The following is a 25,599-nucleotide window of genomic DNA, read 5'->3' on the forward strand; positions in this document are numbered from 1 at the left end:
TAAATGGCACAGACTTTGTGAAGAAGCTTACACTCACAGGCAGGCACAAACTGAATCAGCACGCTCGACACTGAATGCTAATTTATTAATTATTTTCCATTATTCAACAATGCTTTCAGCCACCAATTAAACTGAAGCACTCTCAGGCTCTATAAGCTGCACACAAAATCTCCATCTGGACTTGGCCCATGTTCGTGCCTAAACCATCTGATGGGACGGTCCAAGTGTAAAACTCACTCTGTTGGTTGTAGGACTGCTCAAACACAGTCTTGTAAAGGCTGCGGAAGGAGGCACTGAGATCTTCGAATTCAGAGAAGAGCAGCTGTTTGTCGCGATCTGGTATGCTGTACTGGGCCTGGGGGGCCTGCTGCAAACTCATAGACTGGGACACCGACTCGGGATGACTCGTCACCTGAAGAAAGGAAAACAACAAAGGCAAGATTTACATCCTAATATCAAGCATATATATATATATATATATATATATATATATATATATATATATATATATATATATATATATATATATATATATATATATATATATAAATATAAAACATCCTCATATGTGGATAATGGGCATGCATTTCCATCAAACTGTTTGTGTGGTTTACACTGGTATTAGTAACTTAGTATACAGAAACACACCATTAGTGGAAACAGCTGATTAATCAAATCAGTTTTATGTTCGATACATCAGAATTTATTTGGCAAATGTTTCCATCTATCATTATTTGCATTAACACTTGTTAGTTAAGTCGTTAACAAACTCAAGTGAGCAAACATTTTTGAAATTGCATCACTCGTTTCTGATATGATGATTTAAATCGTGCTTTAATGTCAAATCAGTACACACTTTTCACCACTAGAGGGCATGTGTTTTGTTGGAATTCGTTTGTTAAGTTGAGACTTGTGAAATACTGTTTAAGGGTCCAAGCTGGTACACATTTGAATTGAGAAAATAATCATTTATGACCAATTTTTAGTCATATCACACATTACAGTGTATTTTATATAAAATCTTGGTGTACACTACAGTCTCTGGACTTGCTGTATCACAGACGCCAATATTTTGACAATTGAAATAAATTAATTAACCACTTTCTGGCCACCTGATCACAGGCATGGTGGCTATATATATTGCGATTGTGATTATCGAAATTATTATATCGCTTCGTAAACATTTATTATTACCATTTGTTGAGCCTCTGCATACAGTTGTATATAGACCATTTTGAGGGATGTAAAACAAAAACAATGGTCCCAACATATTTCCTGCATTACATTTTTTATTTCTTTTTCATGGGCCAATGACATCACCACATTAACATGGTCTATAGTGATTGGACCTGGAAGCCGATTCGTATTATGTCACACTTAACAAGCGAATAAAGGACGTTATCGTCGTCATTACATCCTATGGTACTCTTGCGGAAATCAGGTTCATGGATGAGCTAATGTGTTCAAAACATATTATGGTAGCATGAAGCGGAATAAAGCTTTTGAAGTTTAGAAGAGTCGAGAGCCTTGAAGCAATTGGAATGCAGAAGAGCTTTTATTATACAACAGTCGACAGATTCCGGCTCTTTCAGTCATAATCACTTGAAAAAGAAGCAGCACTATTTTAACATACTGAATACAATTTAGGGTTCTGTTATAATGCTGCTTTGTGCAATTTAATAAAACACATTACATATTGTAAGTACATCATAGTGTAGCTAGATTACAGATTACTGAATTTTCAGTACTAATGAGTAGAGAAATGAAAAAAAAAAACATAAATTTCTTGCTAACATTCAAGCGCTGTTCTTAAACACCACTGACATTTTGTTCACGTGTGGTGAACTGATGACGCCCAATTAGTCATTACTGTTGAGCAAGTGAACACAATGGCCTATCAGCGGTGCTCAAGAACATGATCAGCAATGCTTAAATGTTAGTGAGAAATTAACACTTTTAAAATGTAAGTAGATTGGAACCGAAATTCAGTATTGTGACAGCTACATTCTAATGTTTTTTTATTTAATATTTTAATAAACAAATTTTACTCACTGAGCACCAATAAGCACCCTATGCAAACCCCTTCTTATTCACAACATGGGTCTAAAATGAAAGATTCATATACGCTATTTCAATCATGACTGAATGTCTGTTCTGTATCTGACAGATATACATTTTCCAATGTATATTAAAGGAATTCTCTAAATACCTTATTTTTAATATCCATAAACTGTAGCAATATTTTTTTAGAAGGTTTTCCTAAATTAAATGATCACATTTACAAATTTGAGTTAAAAAAAGGTCATATCATATATTAACTACACTGTATATTAAGCTTTTAAATTGTAATGAAGTAAAGTGATAAATAAAGTGAAATGCTAAATACCAATGCGAAAAATATGCATGCACTGATATGGTTTGTAGATGAAAGTGTTAAAACTGGGTGACGGAAGCGCAGCTTATGACAAAAATCCACCTTGCCAGTGTAAACGGTGGCAGCGCAGCTCAGCCGGGCCCAGTGACCGGCAGATTAGAGCTCAGATAGAACATGACAGCACTGACTACAGCACTCATCGTCACAGCACAGGAAATGAACTGCCTGACACACTGCAGCACAATATGCAGGAGCACAACGCTTGACCGTTTATTTACGAGCACGGCTGAATCTCTACATAACCACGCAGCCATGATCAAAACAGACACGTCTCCTGAGAGGCTCTCTGAAGTTGTTTTTACGGCTGTTTATTCTGTAATTAACAGCTTGGCGAAACTAACTCAGAAATCGACAACGAGATCATAAAAGCTCGCCTGCAAAAAAAAAAAAAAATCAGGCATTGATCCATAAAACAAATCCTTCTAATGATAAATATCCGGCTAAACTGAATAAAGTGCGGGTTTGCCTATCGAAAGGAATTAGCTTGCGTGTCTAAACTCAAAAAGGGATCTGCTCGCTGTTTTGAGTCTGAAGAGATGCCTTTCGTGCCCAGAATGAGTGATTCATTGAATGGCTCCCAAGGCCTCCATAATGCCGAGCATATTTGTGGCGTACACAAGGGCAGAGGCTCTGCCATGTCTAGCTCAAGACAACAGTGTTTCACAGACTGGAGAGGCTGGCAAAACAGTCATCTGCCACTCTGAACAAGTCTAATTTGAGCTGTCGTTGCAAACTGCTGAGGGGAAATTTATGTATCCGAACACAATCGCAAAGCTACTGGCAAACAAATCCTGTGAACAGATCATTGTTAGTGGAGTTTTCATAGGTGTCTTCTTCTGATGATTGGCCAACGCAGCATATTACAGAAAAGTTTATCTTTTAGAAATCAAAAACACTGTTCAGTCACAAAATGTTTAGTCATTATCGAATTTAAATTTCATTCATAGGTTGACAGAAAACATGATTTGTATGTACTGAAAATTTAATCAGATAAATAACATTTTATAATAATTTTTTGGCAGTAGAAATACACTGAAATGGAACTTCAAGCAATATAAATATTCAGTCAGAGTGCTGAATATATATATTTATTTATAACTTAAAATATATTCAAGAAGTAAAATAAATATATTTTATAATATATATATTTTTTATTATACGATCACAACCACAAGGCTGACTATTTTCCTTTTGTGTATTTAGCCATTACAAAATGCCAATTATTTATAGAGGTGCAAAAAGTTATTTAACATTAGTTTTGTTTTATGCACATTTTGGAATATTGCATAAATGCTTAATGGAAATGCTAAATTGGCAAACATTTTTAAAATGTGCGTATAAAAATGCACTAAAAATTGTTCATTCATTCATTCATTTATTCATTCATTCATTTTCCTTCAGCTTAGTCCCTTTATTCATCAGGGGTCACCATAGCAGAAACAACCACCAACTAATCCAGCAAATGTTTTACACAGAGGATGCCCATCCAGCTGCAACCAATCACTGGGAAACACCCATACACACTCATTTACACACATACACTATTTTAGACGCCATTTTAGTTCATTCAATTCACCTATTGAGGATCGAAACCGCATTACCCGGAGGAAACCCACGTAAACAAGGGGAGAACATGCAAACTCCTCACAGAAATGCCAACTAACCCAGCCGGGGCTCGAACCAGCGACCTTCTTGCTGTAAGGCGACAGTGCTAACCACAGAGTCATTGTCACCCTACATAAAGATATCTATAAAATGAATTCCAGTATGGCAATCAAAAAAAATGTGATTTTGTTATAAGCACTCACATAATAACAAAACGAGGTGTAATGGAGTGACAGGATAGCGTTAGTGGACAAACCAGCAGAGAGACAACATTGTAAAACATCTGAAATTTGTTTTGGTCATTCTAAAAACCTGTCTGATCAAAGCGGTTTGGTATTATTCCAGTTTTGAGCACAATTTAAATTGGCATCTTTGGATGGAAAATAACTAATGCTATTAAGTTTTGGGTTATACAAGATTACCTAAGAAAAATTATACGAGAGTAAATGCAATCTTAAAAAAAAACACCACAGGATTAACACAACCAACAAAAGTAAAACCAAATCAAACTATTCATAAAAAAACAACAGTTATTCAATGATGCCAAACACAACCCTGATCTGCAAATTACCATGCACTACCAATATAGATCAAAATGCAGTCGCAAACTCGAAACTCAGGCCCCGTTTACACTAATACGTTTTAGTTTTAAAATGCTGTTTTAGAACAGGTAAGGTCCACGTCTACAATGCAATTTTTATTAGTTTCATTAGTTTCACTATATTTCATCTCATTAGTTGGTTAACGAGATATATAATTCATCTTGTCTCTAACGACTCTTTTGTCTTTTGAATCTGTAACCTGTTCTCATGTAATGTGTTTTGACTGACCACAATGATAAGTTTATATAATAATTAATGTAAAAGCGTACACTGATTCTGCATATTGACTGATTGCTTGCCTTTATTTCTTATTCTTTATTTATTGTGTAAACTTATTGTATACGTTACAATTTTATAATGGCCATAATTAATTATTATAACTAATATTCAGCAAGAGACAGAGTATGTTTCATATTTTTCAATGAAAATGAATGGAGGGAGTTTTGTTATAGGCTCCGTTTAATTGCCTAAATATGCACAAAGTGAAGATGACACTAATATAATATGTAGCTACATGACGCCTCAACATTTTCTGTGTCTGTTAAGTTATCAATTAAGTTATTAATATCAAAATGAAAATAGACAGTTCCTTATAGCATGTTTTAACTTTATTGTTAAGATATTGAAACAACGTAGCCAGGGTGATGCGAATGACATTAGTCGCTACACTGTTCCCTTAGAAGATTTACCCATTGTGTCCTCTGGAGTTTGTTTTCCATATCAAACTTGCGAAGTCTGAACTTACAAGGAAAGGATGAAAGACTGAACTGCACTTAATTTGGAGAAAAAGTCCCAATCAGAGACCCTCCAATTGGCCAAACTGACACAAAGCAGCATCATTTTAAAATGCAAACAGCCTCTTCAGTGTTTTTAAAATGCTCAGTTTTCTGGGTTAGGAAACTCTGTGGTAGTGTGGACAGGAGTAACCGTATCAAAAGTTACGTTTTAAGCTGAAATGTATTAGTGTAAACCGGGCCTCAATTGCAAAATGACAAGCGCAGGAAACACTAGTTAGCGCTATCAAAACAAATAACCAATGCATAAGGAAAGACCTGCTTGCATGCTACATTAGCAGCAGAGACTAATTGCACACAAGAAATATGAGCGGTGGGAGTCGGATGACACACTATGCATCACCATAAAGATGGGCGCACATAATCTGGTTACATTTAAACAGACTACAGCGTTCAAATCAGCTGGATGGAGCAGAAAATGAGAGACAGAGGGAGCGCTTGAAAGAGAGCGAGAGACCGAGCATTGTCTGGCCCGCTCAAGTGAATCTATCAGTGTCTGTGCCGGATCAATGCTGAGAGCCTGGAGCGAGAAGCATGCGGGGCTTCTGGGGGACCACAACAAAGCAGCGGCTCCTCTGGTGGGAGGACATCAGAGGCAGCGCCTCTCTTTAGCAGCGCTCCAGCAGTACCAGCTCTGCCTTTCATTCCCTTAACCTCGGTGTCAGCGTGCTCCCATGCACACAGGCCTCCGTTTCTCACAGATTCTGACGAACGCATTGCTGCTTCTCATAAAGCAAATTAAGAGCTCTGCTACAGGTTCAGGAGAGGCTAAAGAGAAGGACTGACTGGTGGCTGTGGATTGACTCTTACCGGTGTGTAGCTGTGAACGCTGCCCACGCTGTTGAGATTAACAGAGGCCAGACTCTGGTCGGAGAGGCTATTGTTAAGGCTGCTTCGAGGGCTGTCGCTCCCGTCCTGGTCAGGGTTGTACAATGCCACCTGGAGATCAGAAAAGGGAAAAGAGTCAATGGCTTAGAAGAATGTCCATGATAAAAACCAAGATGAAAACATACGTGCGGGTGTTTTTAGATGTGGCCGCTGCTGTTTTAATTTTATTTTGAACAATTGTGAAAACTGTATTACGTAATAATTGAATAACTCCAGCAGTGAAGTCATTTTTCGGCACTTACTATTTTATTTATTCTTAAAATTGTGCTACAGATTACAGAGTTTTCGGGACTTACATAATGTTTAAATTGATGCTTATTTGACATATATAGATGGATTGAATGCATTTACATATAATCTATATATAAAAAAAGACAATTTAAATAGTATATTTTGCAATATGGAATATATTCAAAGGATTTAAATATATATATATATATATATATATATATATATATATATATTAAAACATTGCCTATTTTGTTCAAATGATCAAGACAGTTGCATAATGATATGACAAAATAATAAAAAATCTTACATTGATAAAATGAACCTATTACAGCGCTTCCCCCAAATTAACTTTACTTAGACAGGCCGCCCAGGTATATTAACGGCCGCCCAAGTATATTTGATGACATTTTTTTTTTTTTAACAATATTATAATCCTTTTACACTTTTATTGAATTCACCCAAGATAATCAAACATCCAGGTTTAATTAAACAGTGAAAAATCTTCTCTCGGCCTACACATTTTGTAATGCTCATTGTGTGCACGCGAGAATGGTCACCAACACTTCCTTAGACAAATTTTCAAATGTCTGGGCTACGACTTTTGATTTTGTTTGTTATTTGTATCCATTTTTGCATTACACTTTTATAATCCCACATGGCTTTAGCTGACAGTGTGCACAACTGAGAGAAAAAATAAGAAAGTAAAAGTAATAGATTCTTTAATTTAAAAGATTTTTAAAAAATTACTATACAGGGAAATTCAAAAAGAATACCAAAACTTTCGGGTTGATGTCACTCGAGTGTCTGGAGGGGGTCATTTTGAACATCTATGCACTTGTATTCTACTGAACACTGCACTTGTACTCCTCACATTGATTAATTACCCAAGGTTCCATCATGTTTCTTAGATTATATACAGATTTTCAAAGTTTTTAAATTACCCTGTATACTCAGGAGAGGACAAAATGACATCTAAACTGGCTGCAAAATATATGTACACCATTAGAAATGGTCAATCAATGGTCAATCAACTCATTTGCCTTACTTAAATAATATACAGTTACATACAGTATATGTTTTTAATTTGATGATGTTAATACATTACATATTTTATGCATATCCAAAATGCTTTGGCAACACTGTTCTAAATGTCAGGCCAATAAAGCAACCTGAACTTGAGAGAGAGAGAGAGAGAGAGAGAGAGAGAGAGAGAGAGAGAGAGAGAGAGAGAGAGAGAGAGAGAGAGAGAGAGAGAGATGCCGAGTGCAGATGCCTCCCAACTAGCATTGAAATAAGAGAAAAGAGGGATTTCTTTTTGTATTTTAACATTCTTTTTTAAATCCTTAACCCATTGAAAAAAAAAACTGTGTCATAACAGTGTCAAAATAAATTAAAATATTGTTAAAAATCACATTATTTTTGGTTTAGACGTAAACAATTTATGTGCCGTGGGTAAAGAATGTGTTTCAATCTGGCCACCACCACAAGTATATTTCAAACCTGTGGGAAGCACTGCATTATAAATGTAAACTTATCACAGCTTTTTTTCATTTGTTGGTTTGTTTTGCATTATTGATGTGGATTTCCAATATTTTTGGGCATTTTAATGATATGTAAAAAAGGCAATATTTGTAATTAAAAAATAAAGGAAATTAAGATAGATGGTGAATTCAGGTAACTGCACTTCATTACATTTTTATATACTTTAATTCACAGGTACAAACAAACAAACAAAAAAATGCTTTGCTATTTCACTTGTTGTCAGGTACATTCCACAGGTTAGTTGTAGATATGACAATGATAAGTCTCTGCAGCACAGATACCACATGGGTGGTGCTGAGGGAAAGGAGCCAACCAAAGAGAATCCGTCTGGTTTAAGAGGTCTGGAGGGGAATTCTCAGCCCTCTGCATAACTGTAATAGCAACACAACAGACGGCTGCGTCATAAATGTGACGTGTGGCATGCGAACACCACACTGTCTGTACAAGAGTAAGGTCAACATTAATGTGGCACACCCCACACTGTGGCTCATATGGAGGGAGAGCGTGGCTGGTGGCCAGCAAGATGATCTGCTGTCTCAGACAGGCTGAGAGGGGAGAGCTCTCCTTCAGTAAAGGTCACGATGCTGGCAGCGTTGAAACCGTCAACTTGCACAGCGCAAATTGGTTTGGGACAGCTCACAAAGGTCCCGAATGCTACAGAGACCCTGACCTTTCTGCGTGCGCTGTTGAATGCGCAGTTTTCCGAAGCGGAAGAACCTCCACTTCAAAATGATAATCCCAATTATCATTTGAAAAGCTGAACTGCAAATATGTGCTGGTTGCAAAACGAAAATAAATAAGGCAATGGAGAGATGGTATGGGGAATGAATATAATGAGCTCCTGAGAGAATAGCCCTACATTGAGTTTGCGGTGGTAGGAAAGGATGAATGGAATCGCAACAATGCTGGCCGTGCTCGCATCACACGCCGCATGTCTTGGCAGCAGCAGCGCAGTGCTAAAACCACGCAACAAGTCCCAAGATTCACCTGCTTCAGTAAGGATATACAGAGGCTTTCATGCAACACTTAACAGGTAGTTCATGGAACTGAAAATGAATATTTGGTCATTGTTTCATTTCCATTTAATCATCCCAAACTCCCCAAAGGTACAGTTGTGTTAATTAGCATTCGTCAGCATTAGTTGATTCTGCAGTGTTTTTTTCTTGAAATTCTTAATTAGTAAAATCCGGTCATTTTACCAGGAATGTCAGTTTGGTTGAAAAGTGGCTTTGAAGCTTTCTTGTATTATTCAATGTTACTAACAATGAGAAATTTGAACACAAAATGTTTCTGTAAATGTAATAGCTCAATAACCTATTATAGGCCTGATAAGAATAATAAAAGAAAACAATCAGCCATTAAATTGTGGATTATTTCCGCCAGCTGGTTCATTTCACATGCATGCTACTGGCCATGAGGATATTGACAAGTGCCTTCCCCATTACATTGCATATTACATGTAGCAAACATTTTACAGATGTTTAAGCTAGAAGAAAGCTTAAAGCTTAGAAGAAATAAGATGCCGTCAGTGGGTGAGTTTTTCCACTTTCAACGACATTAGAACAGAAAATGGTAAATTATTTTAACCAAAGAAATTTCTACATTTTAATCTACATTGTTGTAGCAGTTTAGTTGTTTTCTGTAGTTAAATTTGGTTTTAAAATTAAATCCAGAAAAAAGTGGTCCACTGTATTTGTGTGTATTGCTTTTCTAATGAGAAACAGAAAACTTTATTTAGGTTTGCATACATATTTTCAGCTTCCAAATACAAAGAGTTATCAGTAATCTGTATTGGTCAAACTTTTCATATTCATCCCTCCCTGCAACAATCATCAATGGGGATCTGTCCATCACTCACCACCAATGGGCAGCATCCACCTGGATAATCTGACAACAGAGCAAGGGTGATAGAAAATAGGTGGAGAGGAACGAGAGGATGGGGATTATTAGCAGGCCATGATTGATAAAGGCCAATGGTGGGCATTGGGCCAGAAAACTTTACGAGAAGTGCCATAGGATTTTTAAAACCACAGAGCGTAACAAACCTTGTCTTAATATCTCATCTGAAGGACAGTGCTTGTTTAGAGAGACCCTTCACCATTCTAAATTAGAACCAACAAAGACTGGACTTGCAACTCTTTCACCAACAACAAAGTTGTGTCTCCCATTGACTGACCTGGCTTAGCATAGTCTGAAGGCTGATTTATACCAAGATTATAAGAGTTTTGGATTTTTCAGTAGTTTTTTTTTTCAGTTTGACTTTTTGTTCTCAAATTCAGTTTTAATTAGTTTTCAGATGTAGATTCACTAGATTTTATTAGTTTCTAGGTTTTGTAGTTGCTTAGTTTTGGTTTGTTTTTTATTAGTTTCAGGTTTAGTTTTTTGTTTGTTTGTTTGTTTTTTGTAAATTAGGATATTTGTTAGGTGCAAGCTTTAAAATCATCAGAAAAAATATTACACAATAAAAACTCAAACGAAGATGGGCTACATTTTTTGACACAAGAACACAACCATCTACCACTACCATCTACCCATCCTCAAATTTAAGTACAACAGCCCACAGGATAATTGTGTCAACCTTCCCAAGCTTGGACTCAAAACAAAATGATGTAGCCAGCAATCATAATTTCAGTCAGTTAAAACATCACCATGATCTGAAAAGTTTCTCACTATTATGTTTTGCAACCCAACTGAAGCATGATTTACTTAAAGTTCCATAAAGACTTTCTGTTATAGACTTACGTTTCCATTGTTCTCCTTTAAAGCTTCAAAGGAAATCTAAAGGACCTCATTTGGTTCTTTTGGATTTTTAAAGGTGTACATCTTTGGATGTGAAGCTGCGAACAAAGTTCCAAAAAAATTGTGTGCTATGCCAGACAAAATCATGTCTCGTGCATCCAAAGCAAACCTTCAACAACACCGATATGACATCACATTCACCGCTTACACAAGCGAACTAGCAGACACAACGACCATAAACCAGGCTTTAGGCTGCAGGATGGTATGGATGTGGTCCAAAAAATGTTTGAATTTTGAATAAATTGATAATAAATAAAGTTCCAAAGCAACACTGGAACTCAATGACCTTCATTGTATGGATAATGTGCAACTCAAAAGGCCACATAGTTGTTTGCGTTGCCATAAGAGATACAGCGAACGCTTCAGTTCTGTTCCCCCTTGACTCAGCACGACAGCAGTTAGAAAGACACATTACAGATCACGGTCTCTTACAGAGAATTACCATTCAAGCAGAATAAATGTTTCCCAATCCTATTATTCCCTGTTCATCAAAAGAGCGGAGCAGAATGGTTGCCGGAGCCGCACTGGATTGAGGGTGGATAGGGGGTTAATGTCATGGAATGATTTGCATATTATAACTCTCCCCTCTTTTAGCTATGTTTAGCCCTAGAAACAGTACATTACCAGAACAACTAACCCTGTGCGCAACTAAACACAGAAAAGCTCAGGCATGTCGAAAATTCAATCACGCAGAAAAAATAACTGTTACAATTATAATCAAAACCCGGTGTGAAGAACAAGTATAAATGTTATGTGTAATTAAGTCATAAAAGAGGCTTTTAGCCGTGAGCCTTTCACCACAATCTATTTTTACTCCCTGTATCCATAAAGTATGATTTAAAGACCTCATCACACCGTGGTTTGTTCAAGGCCCAAAATGTAGACGCCTACATACTAACACTGTGCAAGTCCACACACACACACACACACACGAACAGTGGGAAAGTAACACGCAGAGAGAAGGTAAGGGGTGAACAAATCCATTGCAAATACTCTTGTGTGTTTGCTGCGGTGGAAAAGGAGCGCTATATTTAGCTGTGAATTAAAGTCAAAAGCCAGTGGAGTCTTTCATACAGGCGACTAATCTGCAGCATGAGACAAGGATTATGAAATCAAAGAGAAATCCACCCAGGTGTCTCTAACAATAACTCGCATTCAAAAGAAAAAAATCCTACTTCAATGCAATTTAAAAACAATATTTGCAGGAAAGAAAAGAAAAAAAGTGAGAAAAAAGGTTTAAAAAGTACAGCTTGTTTCAATTCAATTAGTTTTTATGTAACAAATAATACATTTTAAATGCATTTAAATATGACTAAATATAATTAAATCACACAAAATCATATATGCTCTATAACTTGAGTTGTAAATTGAGAGTGAGCTATTCTTTATATAATAATTACAAAAATATAGACATTCAAATTATTTAGATTTATTTTAAACCGTACAACACGCTCTATTAAATATTTATTTAAATGCATTTAGCAACATGCTTCTTGTTAAGCAACAAAGTCTGAAAACTGATTTGTCAGCTATAAATTAGGTCTCAAATGCATCTTTCACTCCATTTAAATCAAAAGCTATCTAAAATAATAAACATGCACTATTTTTAACATTTAAAAAACTGATTAAGCACAGACACACAGCAAAAAATATATGTTCTAAGATTTGTCATTTCCAGTCCAAGTTAAATCAGAAGCATTTTCTAAAAAAAAAGTGTCTTGTTTTAAGAAATAATGTCAAAACTAAGTAAGTTTTTTTCTTAGCAAATAACCTAAGCAAATTACAGTAATCTGACAAAGTGGTAAGCTAAATAATCTGTTTTTTTTTCTTTTAAAGATTTATTTATCAGATTTTGTGACAGTAAATAAGAGAAAAAAAAAAGTAAAAGAGGAAGTATGTAACACTACAAAATTGATTAAAAAATAAAAATAAACCACACTATAACCGACATTTTGTGCAACAAACAGTATATGATGTGTAAACTATATATGATGTGCATTCATTTTACAAATTAAGCATATAAACAGGTCAGTACCGAAAGTTGAGGTCGGCAACATGGTACAGACCATTTCAATGTGGTCATGAACACTTCCTGCTTGTTATCAAACTATTTCATAACTATAACAATTCAGTTTTAACTGCATGTTAAAACAGCTCTCATAACATTATTTAACAATATGTGACTCTTTTTATATTTTCTATAAAAAACATTGTAAAACAGGAAATGCATTGGGACCATTGTTTTGTTCACATCCCTCAAAATGGTCTATATTAAGTAAACCAAATAATGATAATAAAAGAAAAAAGAAAAGAGAGAAAAGGGGAAATATGTGGTTATAAAAACAGATAATTATTATAAAATAGGGTGTAATGTTCTTCAAACCTAAACTTTAAGAAAGTGTAATATGCTTGTGCTTTACCAGCATTAGTAGTCAAGGTAGACAAGATAGCAGTCAAGGTAGACAAAATGCAAGATGGGAAAGCATTTAATCTACAGTAACTGCTTCAAGTTTCAGAGATTCAACATGTTCCAATGATGGCGCAATTTTCTGCCTTATTGCCAGATTGAGTCTCTTTTAAGGAAAAATAAATAAAAATAAAAAAAACTTACATTTTAGCAGATTATTTCTTAAAACAAGAAAATATATTTGCTTGTCTAGAAAATGCTTCTTGATTTAAGAACTTTAAGATATTTGGACAACAAACAAGAAAAAAAAATTCTAAGTAGGATTTTTTTTTTTGCAATGCAAGTATATGCTAACATTTTATTTTCTACTTTTAACTTTATAGAAGATACACGAGTGTGCAGATTTCATCTCCTTCTGCTCAGTGAGAGAGGGAAAAGCATTTTATGATGATCAATTAGTCAGAGGGAGAAAGAGATAGAGAGAGAATGCTCAGTCGCAGCCAGGCTTTTCCTTCATGTTATGCAGCACAGCCATTCTACTATTGGTCTGAGCAGGCAGGCGGGAAAGTATGAGAAGAAGGGAATTCCTGTGGCTTGGCATGAAGTGCCCGAGAGGCGTGGCGTGTTCTCTGTTTACAGGGCCCACACCGAGAAACAGCATCTCCAAGGAGCCACCGAACTCTGTCTTCTTGTTTTTTGCTCTCCCGCATGTTTGGTTTCTAATCTATCAGCGTTTCGAGTAGGAGGGCAAAGAAAGCATATGCTCATGGGATAACCTCAAAATCCCTCACTGGGTGGTTCTTGAAATTCTTCCCATATGAATCAGTCATACCTTATGCTTGCATTGTTTTGGTGTGTGTGAAATGTTCTAAAAGTGGAACAGTCCTGGAAGGTGTGCTGAAACAATAATAATACATTACAACAAAGTGGATTACAGTTTATCACGCTGACATATAGGTTGTGTTCCAAAGCCTAGGGACTTTTATTAGAAGAAACATACTTCGTTTAGGTCAACATCACATTTGCCAAGAATACTGGATTGACAGAAACGTCTTTTTATTCCATTTAAATCTGTGACAGTTTCAAATTGGTCACATACATTTGGTTCTATTTGAGATAATAACTGTGTCTTGCAAAAGCCATGTTGCAACATACACAATACTATATACACCCCATAACTTAATATAATCAGATCTGCTTATACTGTATTCTATCCAGCTGAAAATCTCACCAAACTTTCTATAATTCAATCCAAATGAATTCCACATTCCCCCCCTCGGTCCTCATCTTAAACACCATGCTTAATGTGAAATACTATTGGTTTAATGCCTGAAGTAAATTAATAACTGATGCTTTTGGGCTTTGTAAAAGCACTCCAGAGAGAGCGCGCAGCCTGAACTGGGCCAAGAGTGGAACGCTTAAGGTTAAAAAGCCCATTTAAATTTCAGAGTGTTTTGCTCCATTCCTTTTTACACACTTCTCCATGAAGTCATGCCACGGAGGACGAGTTGCGAAAAGAGTCACTGCGGGTGCTCTGCCTAGAAGCATACAGCAGGTAAGCAGACTTACAAACGTTGAACAAACTCACCGTTCTCTAGCAGAAAAGCAGTTATCACCATGATACAAGCTTTTCAAGATGCAGCGCAACCTTTAATGCAATTTAACTTTCACTTTAAAGAAATATTCCGAGATCAGTACATGTTAAACTGCCTGTATTTAATTCACCACACAGAAAAAAACCCATTTTCTTGCATTGTATAAAGGAGAGCAAGCAGTCATACTCAAGTCATGCAACTTTCTCTTGGTCAAGGTGAAATCTGAGGGATCTGTTTTATTTATTGGGTCGTTTATCAAGATGTTTGCTTATTTAGTGTGCGACAAATGGAAATTGGGTTGTTTGTGAATATTAAAAGGATTCCATATAGCAATTTAATAGAAAAATCAAATACTTCAGCTATAATTAAACAACAGTCCACACAAAAAAAAAAAATAAAACAATGAAGAATACCGTATCCTTGCACAGCTTAATATTTTGTGTAGGCGGAAACCTGTCATTTCTGAAATTGACGGACATATAGAATAAGGTATTAAATATTTACAATACACCACACATTCACTATTAATAGGATTTGCATACATGACGCCTGTCCAATAGAGTCGGTTTTCTTAGGCGTGTATTCAAACAAAAGCCTCACATATCAGTTCTGTTGCGAAGTACATGCACATAGCCATGAAAGAACAAACAGAAAATAAAAACTGGGTATGTAGGCTGCTGGAGTGAGCCGCGATAAGAGAAACACAGCCAGGACTAGTGCAGTTGGAGATTGAACGCTACCTTGTTAGTCACAGTGTTGATTGCCAGCGTTGGAGAGGCACTTCCAGAGATGATGCAGTCCATTCCCAAGTTATCCGACTCCAGGCTGTACGGCGTGGACGCCTGCAGAAAAACGCAAAAGAAAAAGACATGTTCAGCCGACCGGGATGGAGATGATGAGCAATGTGAAGTGACTTTGATTTCCATTCAAAGGCCTTTGATATTACTCTGGTGGCAGAAATTTAAAAAGCATATGCAGCGAGCGTTTATCGACAACAAAAGAGCAACACCTTTTATTTAGGTCAAAATTGGAGGCATTCTGGGAAAAGAGATGAGCAGGAGAGAGGAACGGCTCCCCGTGCTCTCTCTGGGGTAAAAGATAACTTCGGCACGCCTGTCTCCCAAAACTGCTTATTATAAGAGGATTGCCTGGCAACAATGCGATTTTTAATTTGTGATAAACATAAATGAGATTTTGCTAAGTCACAATTTTTAATGTCAAAGAAATTCTTAAACGAGACAGCAGGAGGATATGAGAGAAAGAGAAAGAGAGAGAGAGAGAGAGAAAGAGAGAGAAAAAAAAGAGAGCGAGCGACTGTATGTCTAATGAAATACACTCTTAATAGCGAGCGTCACACTTTGCACCAACAGAATTTCCACTTATTTTTCATGCAGGATCAGGCTGCGAGAGAATGGATCTAATTGGAGGTTTTTGATGTGAGTGAAGTGAGTGTCAGTTTGAAAAATGTTTGTGTGTGGCCTGAGGGCAGAGCCGTGTGCTGAGAGAATGATACTCTCACTGCAGTCTGGAGTGTGGCAATTATAAACGACACCAGTCTAACAGCCTGACCATACAGAAGAAAACACTCGCCACCGACTACACACACACACACACACACACACAAGGTCAATTAGTCTATCAGAATAAGGGTTTTTCCTCGCTCAAAATGAGGTGGAGTTGAAATCCCAATCAGATTTGGAGCAAAAGATAAATATATTTTTTGCTCAGTATTTGATAAATTAGCTAAACTATCACAAGCGCAATCATGCTATGTTTGAGAAAACAACATTCTAATTAGGGCTGGGCCGATAACCAATACTATTTTTGATATTATTAACGATTTATTATTGAATCACGATAAAATTTGCCAATATCAATGATAAGCTCTGGACTTTTTTTTTACTCTATATTGATCTAAGAGCCAATCACATAGCAGAAATGTGCAACAATGGAAATGTTAAAGTGTGCTGACATTAGAGATATCTTGAATTTTCAGACACTAATAATTTATTGTCTGAAGATATGTTATTAAATGGTCCCTCTAAATTGTTTTGGCTTCAGTCATTGTTGGTTTACTCTTTTAAATCTGAAGGCATTGACAACTTGTATCGAAATATATATCGTTATCATTCAATATGGAAAATAATTATCAAGATTGCATTTTTGCCATATCGCCCAGCCCTAATTCTAATCCGCAAATACATTATTCATTATCTACAGAGATAACTTACATATATTTTAAATGTTTTAGTATCAACTTTACTGTACACCAATGCATTGTTGCAATATAAACATTTAATGGGTACCTTTAATGAGATAAATAGTTTTAATTACAGATTTATTCATACATTTATGAACAAACATAAAAATTAATAAGAATTTGTAATGTACTGCAAATTTAGCTAAATAATCCCCAACAAACACAGACTAACAAAGCTTATGTACATGACTGAAAGGCTTTTCTGAGTAAATGTAATGGTATGTGCCATTATTTAGAACATGCAGATCAAACACTGATTGATTACAAGAGAAAAGACATTTAAATACATGTCATACTTCTCCCTTCAAAACTTGTTTACAAAGTGATGATATTGCACAATAATTAAGGGCATCAAAATAACATCTCTTAATCCTCTGTGTTTTGTCACTTAGTTGCAGTCTTTTGTCTTTCGCAAAGTTTCAGATTATGGAAGGCTAATGCACTAAATGATGTTTTGTGAAGTTCACTATGAACAGCACAAAAAAAAAAGTTTAATGAAGAATTTTTATCTGTTGTATATGAGCACTTTATCCAGCCCTCATGTGTAATTTATGTAAAACAGACACTGTCAATCAAATGTGCACTGCCAAGAATCGCTGATTAAATGTCACTGTCAGCGAGTTCTGTCCTACAAATGTTGCCAAATTTTGCCAAACTACATTTACCTGCCATCATATGACCATCACCAGTTAAGACACACAGCCTATATGTATATGCAGCCTATGAGTTATGCAAAACTCTCATTTATGAAGCAAAAAGGACAAAATAACTGGTGCTTGAGCATCACTTTGGGTCTGTCAGATAGCGATTTAAATCATAAATAAATAATGTCTGATTTATTTATGTTTAACAGAGATGTCACAAAATTTGAAGAAGGCAGACACCTCTCATTCTCTATGCAGGGAAATCCGAAGCTTATCACGTGTGCTTTCTGACATTCAGACTTTTTTGTCCAAGCTATTTAGATGCTTTTAAAGTAACAGTGCACATGGGGTGTGAAATAGCTAGGGTTGCTAAATTTAACAGAATTAAATCAGCATCACAACGTGGCTAAGTGAGAGTTTCAAATTCCACAGACTAAAGTTTAATTAAATAAATATATGCACTGCCAATGCACACGTGTACAACCCATGATGCAGTTCAGACCACGAATTTAACTCTGAAACAAGCATTAGACAAAGCCATTTGATGACAATCTATCAAAATGGTTTCAACATTTAAAATACCATTATAAAAATACCATTATTATTTAAATAAAGGGGGAAAACCCCCTCAATTAGATAACTATAATTAAGCAACATTACAAGCAAGAGTGCTGTTCTCCATATTGCACATTTGACAAATGTTGTAAATGTAAATTCCTTAATAGAGAATAATGTCACAGCTACAACCAACCATGATAGGATATGAAAACCAACAAAATTTGGAAACTTCATCTGCAAAGTCCTTGACAATATTAATATTACCATCAATAATGGGAGCAGATTTTTTTTGAGAACTCAGCCTCATGTCATGCAAAACTTTTGACTTTGTGCAAGAGGACCAAAATTTGATGCCTTTTAATAAAAGCGACTTTTTCAATCTAAAATTTTGTTTTTCTGTTGTGTTTGTGACTGCAATTTAGTCGCAGACTGATGCCCTTATAAATAACATGCTTCTTCACAAATGGTATTTTCCTCTATATAGCATCCTGTCATACGTCTAGATATCTTCAATCCCCACCCCTTGCTCTCACTATAGCTGAACTCTTTCGGTTGGCCTGCCTCCGATTCACAACGCAGGGGTGGACAAAATGATGCAAGATGCCTGTGAGCCAGGTCAACCTCGGAGGCCGGCATCGAGAGCAGCAGAGTTGTATATTCCGGTGAGCGTTGCTCATAAATAATGGAAGGAAAAAGCTCTGGCTGAAAATAACCGGCGCAGAAACTCTGCATTAATTGATGTTTGCTAAAAAATGACTGCAGAATGCAACGTATGTAAAGGCTGCCTGGGGCACAGTTTATTAATAAGCTGGACCCCCTCTACAAGATAAACTGAGCCGTGCCGAGTGAGACAGCTATATAAAAAGATATGAGCGCGCAATCAGCAAACCTGTGTGCTGCACGACTGTAAAGCACCGACTCAGACATGAAACAAAGCCAGTGTTCCCAACTCAGGAAATATTCAGCCATGTCTCATTCCTTTTCTATCAACACGCCAAGCCTATATTGTCACATATTTCTGGCCTCGTAAAAAAGCAAGAACAAACACAGGCAACTTCATACTAAGGTGGGCTTGTCTGCAATTTAATGCTGAAAGAAAAAAAACGAGACTTGGGCAATATTTTATTTTGGAAAAAAGCTTCCATCTGAGTCAGTTTGACAAATTTAAGTAAGACTATGTAAACAGAAAACCTTACATATGGTATGGTTAAAGTTCATTCTTCCCAAAAGATAAAAATACATGCAATAGGCACGTGCGCTACATTGAACTAAACTACTAGAAGCTTTCTACTGAAATGTATTTTTTACTACAGGCACCCCAAATTGCTTAAATATTTTGTGAAATACATTTATGAAGCATACTGTATATTGTACAACTTATAAGTACACACTGATATATTCAGCCTTAAAGAAAGTAGCAGTTTCACTGGCTTTTCTGACAAATCAGGGCTCGCAAAACTGCTAGTCCGACATCCCGAGGCTATTATGTTTTTCAGTCATGCAACCAAAAATGAATCCACCCTGCCCGTCAGGCTATCTTAATAAGAGAAAAAATACAGTCTATTTTAATGCTTCTGCATTGTCTCACAAATTGGGTAATTATGTTTTTGTAATTTTCATACATAGAGGAGCCATTATGTTTTTTTCTTCTTCTTTATATGTATGCAGCAAGGAGTCATCCTGTATATGTTTGGATGTGTATTTGCATTTACGGGTGTTGTCAACGAACTAGCACTTTGGTACCAAGTTGATAAAAAAAAAAAGAAGAAAAAAAAAGGTAAAGTTAGGCCATACCAAAATTTCCTCTTTTTTCTCCAGGGATATTAAAAAATAAAAAATAAAATTAACTAATTAAAATAATTAATGCAATGCAAATGCAATTTTATTTAAAGGCACCTTTCATGACACTCAAGATCACCGTACAGGACAGCTAGAACAATCAGTTTAAATAAAAACACAATAAAAGTCAATAGAATACAATATACATTTTTTAAAAATGCAGTCGGGTTAAAGTGAATAAGCTGTTTAATACAGATGTGTTTTGAGTTTGGATTTAAATTGTAAAAGAGTCTCAATTACGGATAAGTGATTTCCAAAGCTGAGGAGCAGAGTGGCTGAAAGATCTGCTCCCCATGCTGACAAGGCGGACAGAGGGGACAGTGAGGTGAATGGAAGAAGAAGACCTGAGTGTTCGAGGAAGGTGTGGCGATATGAACAAGATTAGTAAGGTATGGAGGAGCAAGATTGTAAATTGCTTTAAAAGTGAAAAGAATTAATTAATAATTAATTCTGAAAAATATTGGAAGCCAGTGAAGATGTTGTAGAATGGGTGTGATGTGACAGATCGAGGGAGTTTTTGTGATAATACGGGCTGCAGCGATTTGTACCAGTTGTAATTTATGAACAGTTTTATTAGGGAGGCCAAACAGAAGGGAATTACAGTAGCCTAAACGGGATGTGACAAAACTATGAACAAAAATTGGCAGCTGAATGAGGTGTGAGGGAAGGATGTAAACGATTAATATTTCGAAGGTGGAAATAGAAATGAAATGTAATCTACAGCCCAAAATGGATGCCATTACAATTGTATTTAGTAAATGTATGTATTCATTTTGAGTTAGTAAATAATAGTTCTATTTGGGATACATGAACCAATTTCAGTCTACCAAAAACATAAATGTGCTTGCCCAAAAGGCTACCCGGGGATTAGAAGTTTGCAAATATATCAAATAAATCTGTGACTACATTTACAAAGTACCAAGAAATACAAAGTTTTTTCCTTGCATTTTGAAAAAGTTTCACATTTACATGATAATGTTTTCAAAACGATATGGGTTAACACATACGTGAAAACGGCCAAAAACCGCTGTATTTGGCATGCCAGGTCAGTATTTGTCAGTGTCACAGGGCTCGAAATTGCGACCATTTTGGTCGCATATGCGCCCGAAATTTTATCTATGCGACCATAAAATATTTTTGGGAGCATTTCTGCGAGTGCTTAAAATTGTTGTGTGCGACCAGTTTTTACTGCAAAATGTTCACCACATGCGCGGATTCGGGAGACATTCACGCAGAATTCATCTCTAAGCTCTTTGTTTGCACTTGGAACGGGAAACGCAGCGCTCAGGAATGGTTTTAAACAGTTGTCATGTCGACTTGCTGCAGTAAAAGCTAAGTCCGTAATGCTTGCCCCGGCTTCGCGCTCTTCTTATTGGCCCACTGCTCTAGCACTGAACGCAAATGATTGGTTAATATCAGCTGTCAATCACTCAGTCAGCGCCTTCTGGCTTCGGATGACAGAGAGCTACTACCGCGGAAGATAACGCGGACAGATTTAGTTTTAGAAACCATCTAGTTACAAATAATGACACATCTTACTAGTGATCATGTGCTGAATGTTAATCCACCATCTACACTTTTCCAAGAGTAGAAGACTTCTGTTGGCTTCAAGTCCGCTATGAAAAGTCTGTGTGATGGAGTTTTCAGGTAACTGTTTGCCACATCTAGCACGAGAGCTTCTGTTTAATCCTTCATATAATTGCCAGATGCTCTCCGCCGTGCAAAGGGCAGCTATATGTCAAATTTAACATCACGTGTCGTACACCATCACAAACGGGCTTACACTGAGTAAATCAATATCGCTAACTTACTCATGAAAAGACCGGTATGGCTATTAACATGACGTATGCATACAATAAGGTACAATATGTGTCAAAAGCATCAGTGCAATATCAGACAGCACTTGTGAGAACAGCACAGTTAACGTTATACCGTTCAGATCGTAACAGATTCATTCAAGCAGTGTGTGCAGGGCCGGTGAGCGCTCCGTGCTTTGGTCACTCAGTTATGTTATAAAAATCTATTTTCTTGTGATCACGGGATTTCGTTGAGACATATTTTCCTCACGCACGCATATTTATATTATTATTTTTTTTGCTTGTTAGTTTGATTAGTGTTGATTTCAAATACAATAAATCTGTTTGTATAAAACTTGTAGTAACGGTGCTCATAATTGGTAGTGCGACTAAATTTTGGCTGATGCGCCTAACTTTTTAAAGTTAGGAGCACCGGTGCTACCAAGCAAAAAGGTTAATTTCGAGCCCTGTGTCACCTTGTTAGAAAACTACCTGTATGGAAGGAATGTTTTGATAGATGAGGTACCCTAATGCTAAAACTGTGAAACCTGGATAAGCCAAGAAAATAAACCTACTCCATTTTAAATGATTTATATAAAAAATGTTTTTTTTTTTATTGGGTGGAAAAACAACAACAACAACAACAACAACTATTTCCAGTAAATCACAAACGACAAAAGTTGTGGAGCCTTCAAACACTTGAGGACAATCAGTGACCTTGGAATCAAAAAGTTAGAAAAATAACTAACTTATCATCATCACTGCACTGAAAAACAAGGTCATAATAACAGGGGTGATTGAATGGAAGCAAGTGAGCAACCACTGCGTCAAGTGAAGTGTTGTGCAAATCAGTGACACTGAGCTTGAACTGGGAGAGAGAGAGAGTGTGTTTTCTGCTCTTTGATCACTCCCAGACTCAAAGTAATGAGCATAGTTTGGCCTGTGAAAGTCTGTAAGTCTGAAAACCGACCACCAGGGGGTCTCGGAGCACACATAAACACAAACACGTACACACACGCACACACACAAAAATTTCACTCACCCGCTCTCCAGACCGTGGCCTCTTCTTGGGTCGTGTGGGCAGTGTGTCCTCCTTTGGATTTGTGTCAATTGCCCAGTACGAACCCTAAAAACAGAATGAAGACGGACTATTAGTCCCAGTGCAAGCCATCAGTCTTTAAAACAGTGGTCAACATAAAGCCATTCGATAAAACTTTCATTTAAAAAAAAAGAAGAAGAAGAAGAAACAGAGCACGATAATCAGCAGGGTTTCCAAGAGAAAAACTTCTGTAATCAAATAGTGGGTGCTTTGGCCATCAAACACGTACAACTTTCAGTTCATCAAAGTTTTACAAAGCTCATCTGTAAGCCCATCACGTCAGGAGGACGTTCACGGAGCTATATGTCGAGGTGCGAAGAAGTTGGGCTATTCACTACAGCCGTTTCTTGCGCTCTCTCACTCGCTCTCTCGCTTCACATCTCTCCTGAGCCTTAGCAGAGGCAGGTAAAATGTTAAGCCCCTCCTGAAGCCCCTCTTCCTCAGCCGCAGGTTTATCGATTGCTCCTGTTCAGGGCTGGACACAGAGGTGTTGGATTTCTGGTCAGGTCTGAGCTCTGATAATCAGGCAGAAAATAGCACACCTTGGTTTGGGGCTGCTGGTATCCAAGCACCCAAGACCCTGGCTGAATAATTTATCTTTGCATTCTTCCTGTTTAATTTATTTTTCAATACTGCTGCTCTTCCCAGAAGCTAAAGGCAACTCTGGCCGTGAAGTTGGGCGAAAAAGAAAAAGAAATTAACCTCCAGGCTTGGGTTTTATTTTAAAATATTTCATATTATATGGGATAAGATCTCAATTGTCCAGAGAGGGTGCGATCAAGACCTTTCAAATTACTTGTGCACAGCTCGTGCGTGCACCTAAGCAAGGAGAATAATTGAAAATCACCAAAGGATTTGTCTAGACAGCATGCTTCAGGTTCCTCAAACGCTCGGCCTCCAAAGACATATTGATAAAATGATGTAAATTTCTGCATTTAAACAGCAATACAGCGCATACACACAGGTTAGCAGCCACGGAATGGCAATGAGCACAACTCCTGCACCAGTAGTTTTTCACTACATCTCTACCTTAAGAAAAAGAGCTCATTATTTGTTTCAACACTCTGCTGTTGCAGCAAAATGTTATTTAAGTGTGATGAAAGCTCCAAAACAGTCTGACCAATAACAGAGTGCGCAGCTTTATCACACCTGCTTTCAACACGGCATTTTTGGCTCTTTGAAGCAGTGTAGTACTAAAACCAGCCTAATGAAAGAATGCCACTTAATAAACGTTAATTCAAATGATTAACTTGCCATTTCATTTAGAGAATTTTAAGGTCAGTCTGAAGCAGACAGACGAAAGTCAGTCATTTTGGCCAACAATTAATATTCTAAAATAAGAGACTGCTCCAATTTCAGAATATATATACTATTCTAATGTCTTTATTTGTTACTTTTCCCTGCAGAACAAACTTTGGGGTTATGTGTGTGCGTTTGTTTGTATGTTGGTGTATCGTTTTATGCATGTGTTACAGGTATAAACAGCATTGAAGAATCCGCATTTCCAACTGATGAGAGATTTTATTGAGAAAGAGATCTATTTTATAAATTTATATAGATTTTCAGAAAACATTTTATTATATTTTATTTTATTTATTATTTTTCATATGATTTTACTTTTAGTAACAAAAGTTTGCTTATGGTTTTAGTTAAATAGCTATTAAGAACCTGACATACAAATCATAATTAAAATAAAAGATTCTTACCCACAATGAATAAAATATTTTTTTAACCCACAACGCAATGCTATGCGCATGCAAAATGTCATGCAGTTACATTTCAAATTGCCAATAATTAGCTAATAATATGCATTATACATAATTTGAATAGTGCTGTGACTTACATATAACTTCAAAATCCTACAGTGACTTCCAGTGAATAAACCTTATATACAGATTAAATATTCTATGCAAATGAATAAACCTCACATACAGTACCACTTGAATCGAGAGGATTGCCGAGTCCTGTGAAAAGGTATTACCTTTCTTTATAAATTCTAATGGAACACAAGTAGCTAAACAATGTCAAATGTTACAGGTAGCGAGAGCTCCCACACAATAAATACACTAGATAAGTATGGCAACTTTAAAACAAATCGTTAATCAAATACTGAACCATGATCTTCACTTTGCATCTCCATTTATGCATTATATTCAAGCATTAGGTCATCAGACTTTCGTAACATGCAGAACAAATCTCACTGCATTACACATCCTCATGTTCTAGATTTCAATTTAAACAATCGTGTTCCTGTAATTGATGCATTGAGGATGAAGGACAGCTGAGGGTGACTGAGTGTGCTGGCTGTCTGTTACACCTAGCAGATGTAATTTAAATGAAAACTACTGCAAGACTCTTTCAGTGTGGATGGGGAGGCTGAGTAGCGCTCCTTTTAATTAGCTGAAAAATCTTGAAAAACTGAAAGCCCTTGGGAGGAGAGTATCTGTAGGCTGCATCAAAATCCCTAGAGAGAAAGCAACGTTTAAAGAAATCCATGAAAGGAAAG

General features: G+C 36.6%; 1 protein-coding gene across 2 annotated transcripts in view; it reads right to left on the reverse strand.

The window, feature by feature from the left end:
- The window catches only part of foxj3 (forkhead box J3), a 128,964-nt gene that overhangs the window by 15,838 nt on the left and 87,527 nt on the right, over nucleotides 1–25,599 (reverse strand). For both annotated transcript variants that reach the window (XM_087272903.1, NM_001326388.1), the window contains 4 exon segments: nucleotides 23,037–23,120; nucleotides 15,638–15,739; nucleotides 6,246–6,374; nucleotides 238–412 (listed from right to left, as the gene is read on the reverse strand). In XM_087272903.1, the coding sequence (XP_087129029.1) occupies nucleotides 238–412; nucleotides 6,246–6,374; nucleotides 15,638–15,739; nucleotides 23,037–23,120 (490 nt within the window).

This window comes from Danio rerio, chromosome 11 (assembly GCF_052040795.2).
Source record: "Danio rerio strain M-AB ecotype USA chromosome 11, GRCz13ab, whole genome shotgun sequence".
In the NCBI taxonomy this organism is placed as follows: domain Eukaryota; kingdom Metazoa; phylum Chordata; class Actinopteri; order Cypriniformes; family Danionidae; genus Danio; species Danio rerio.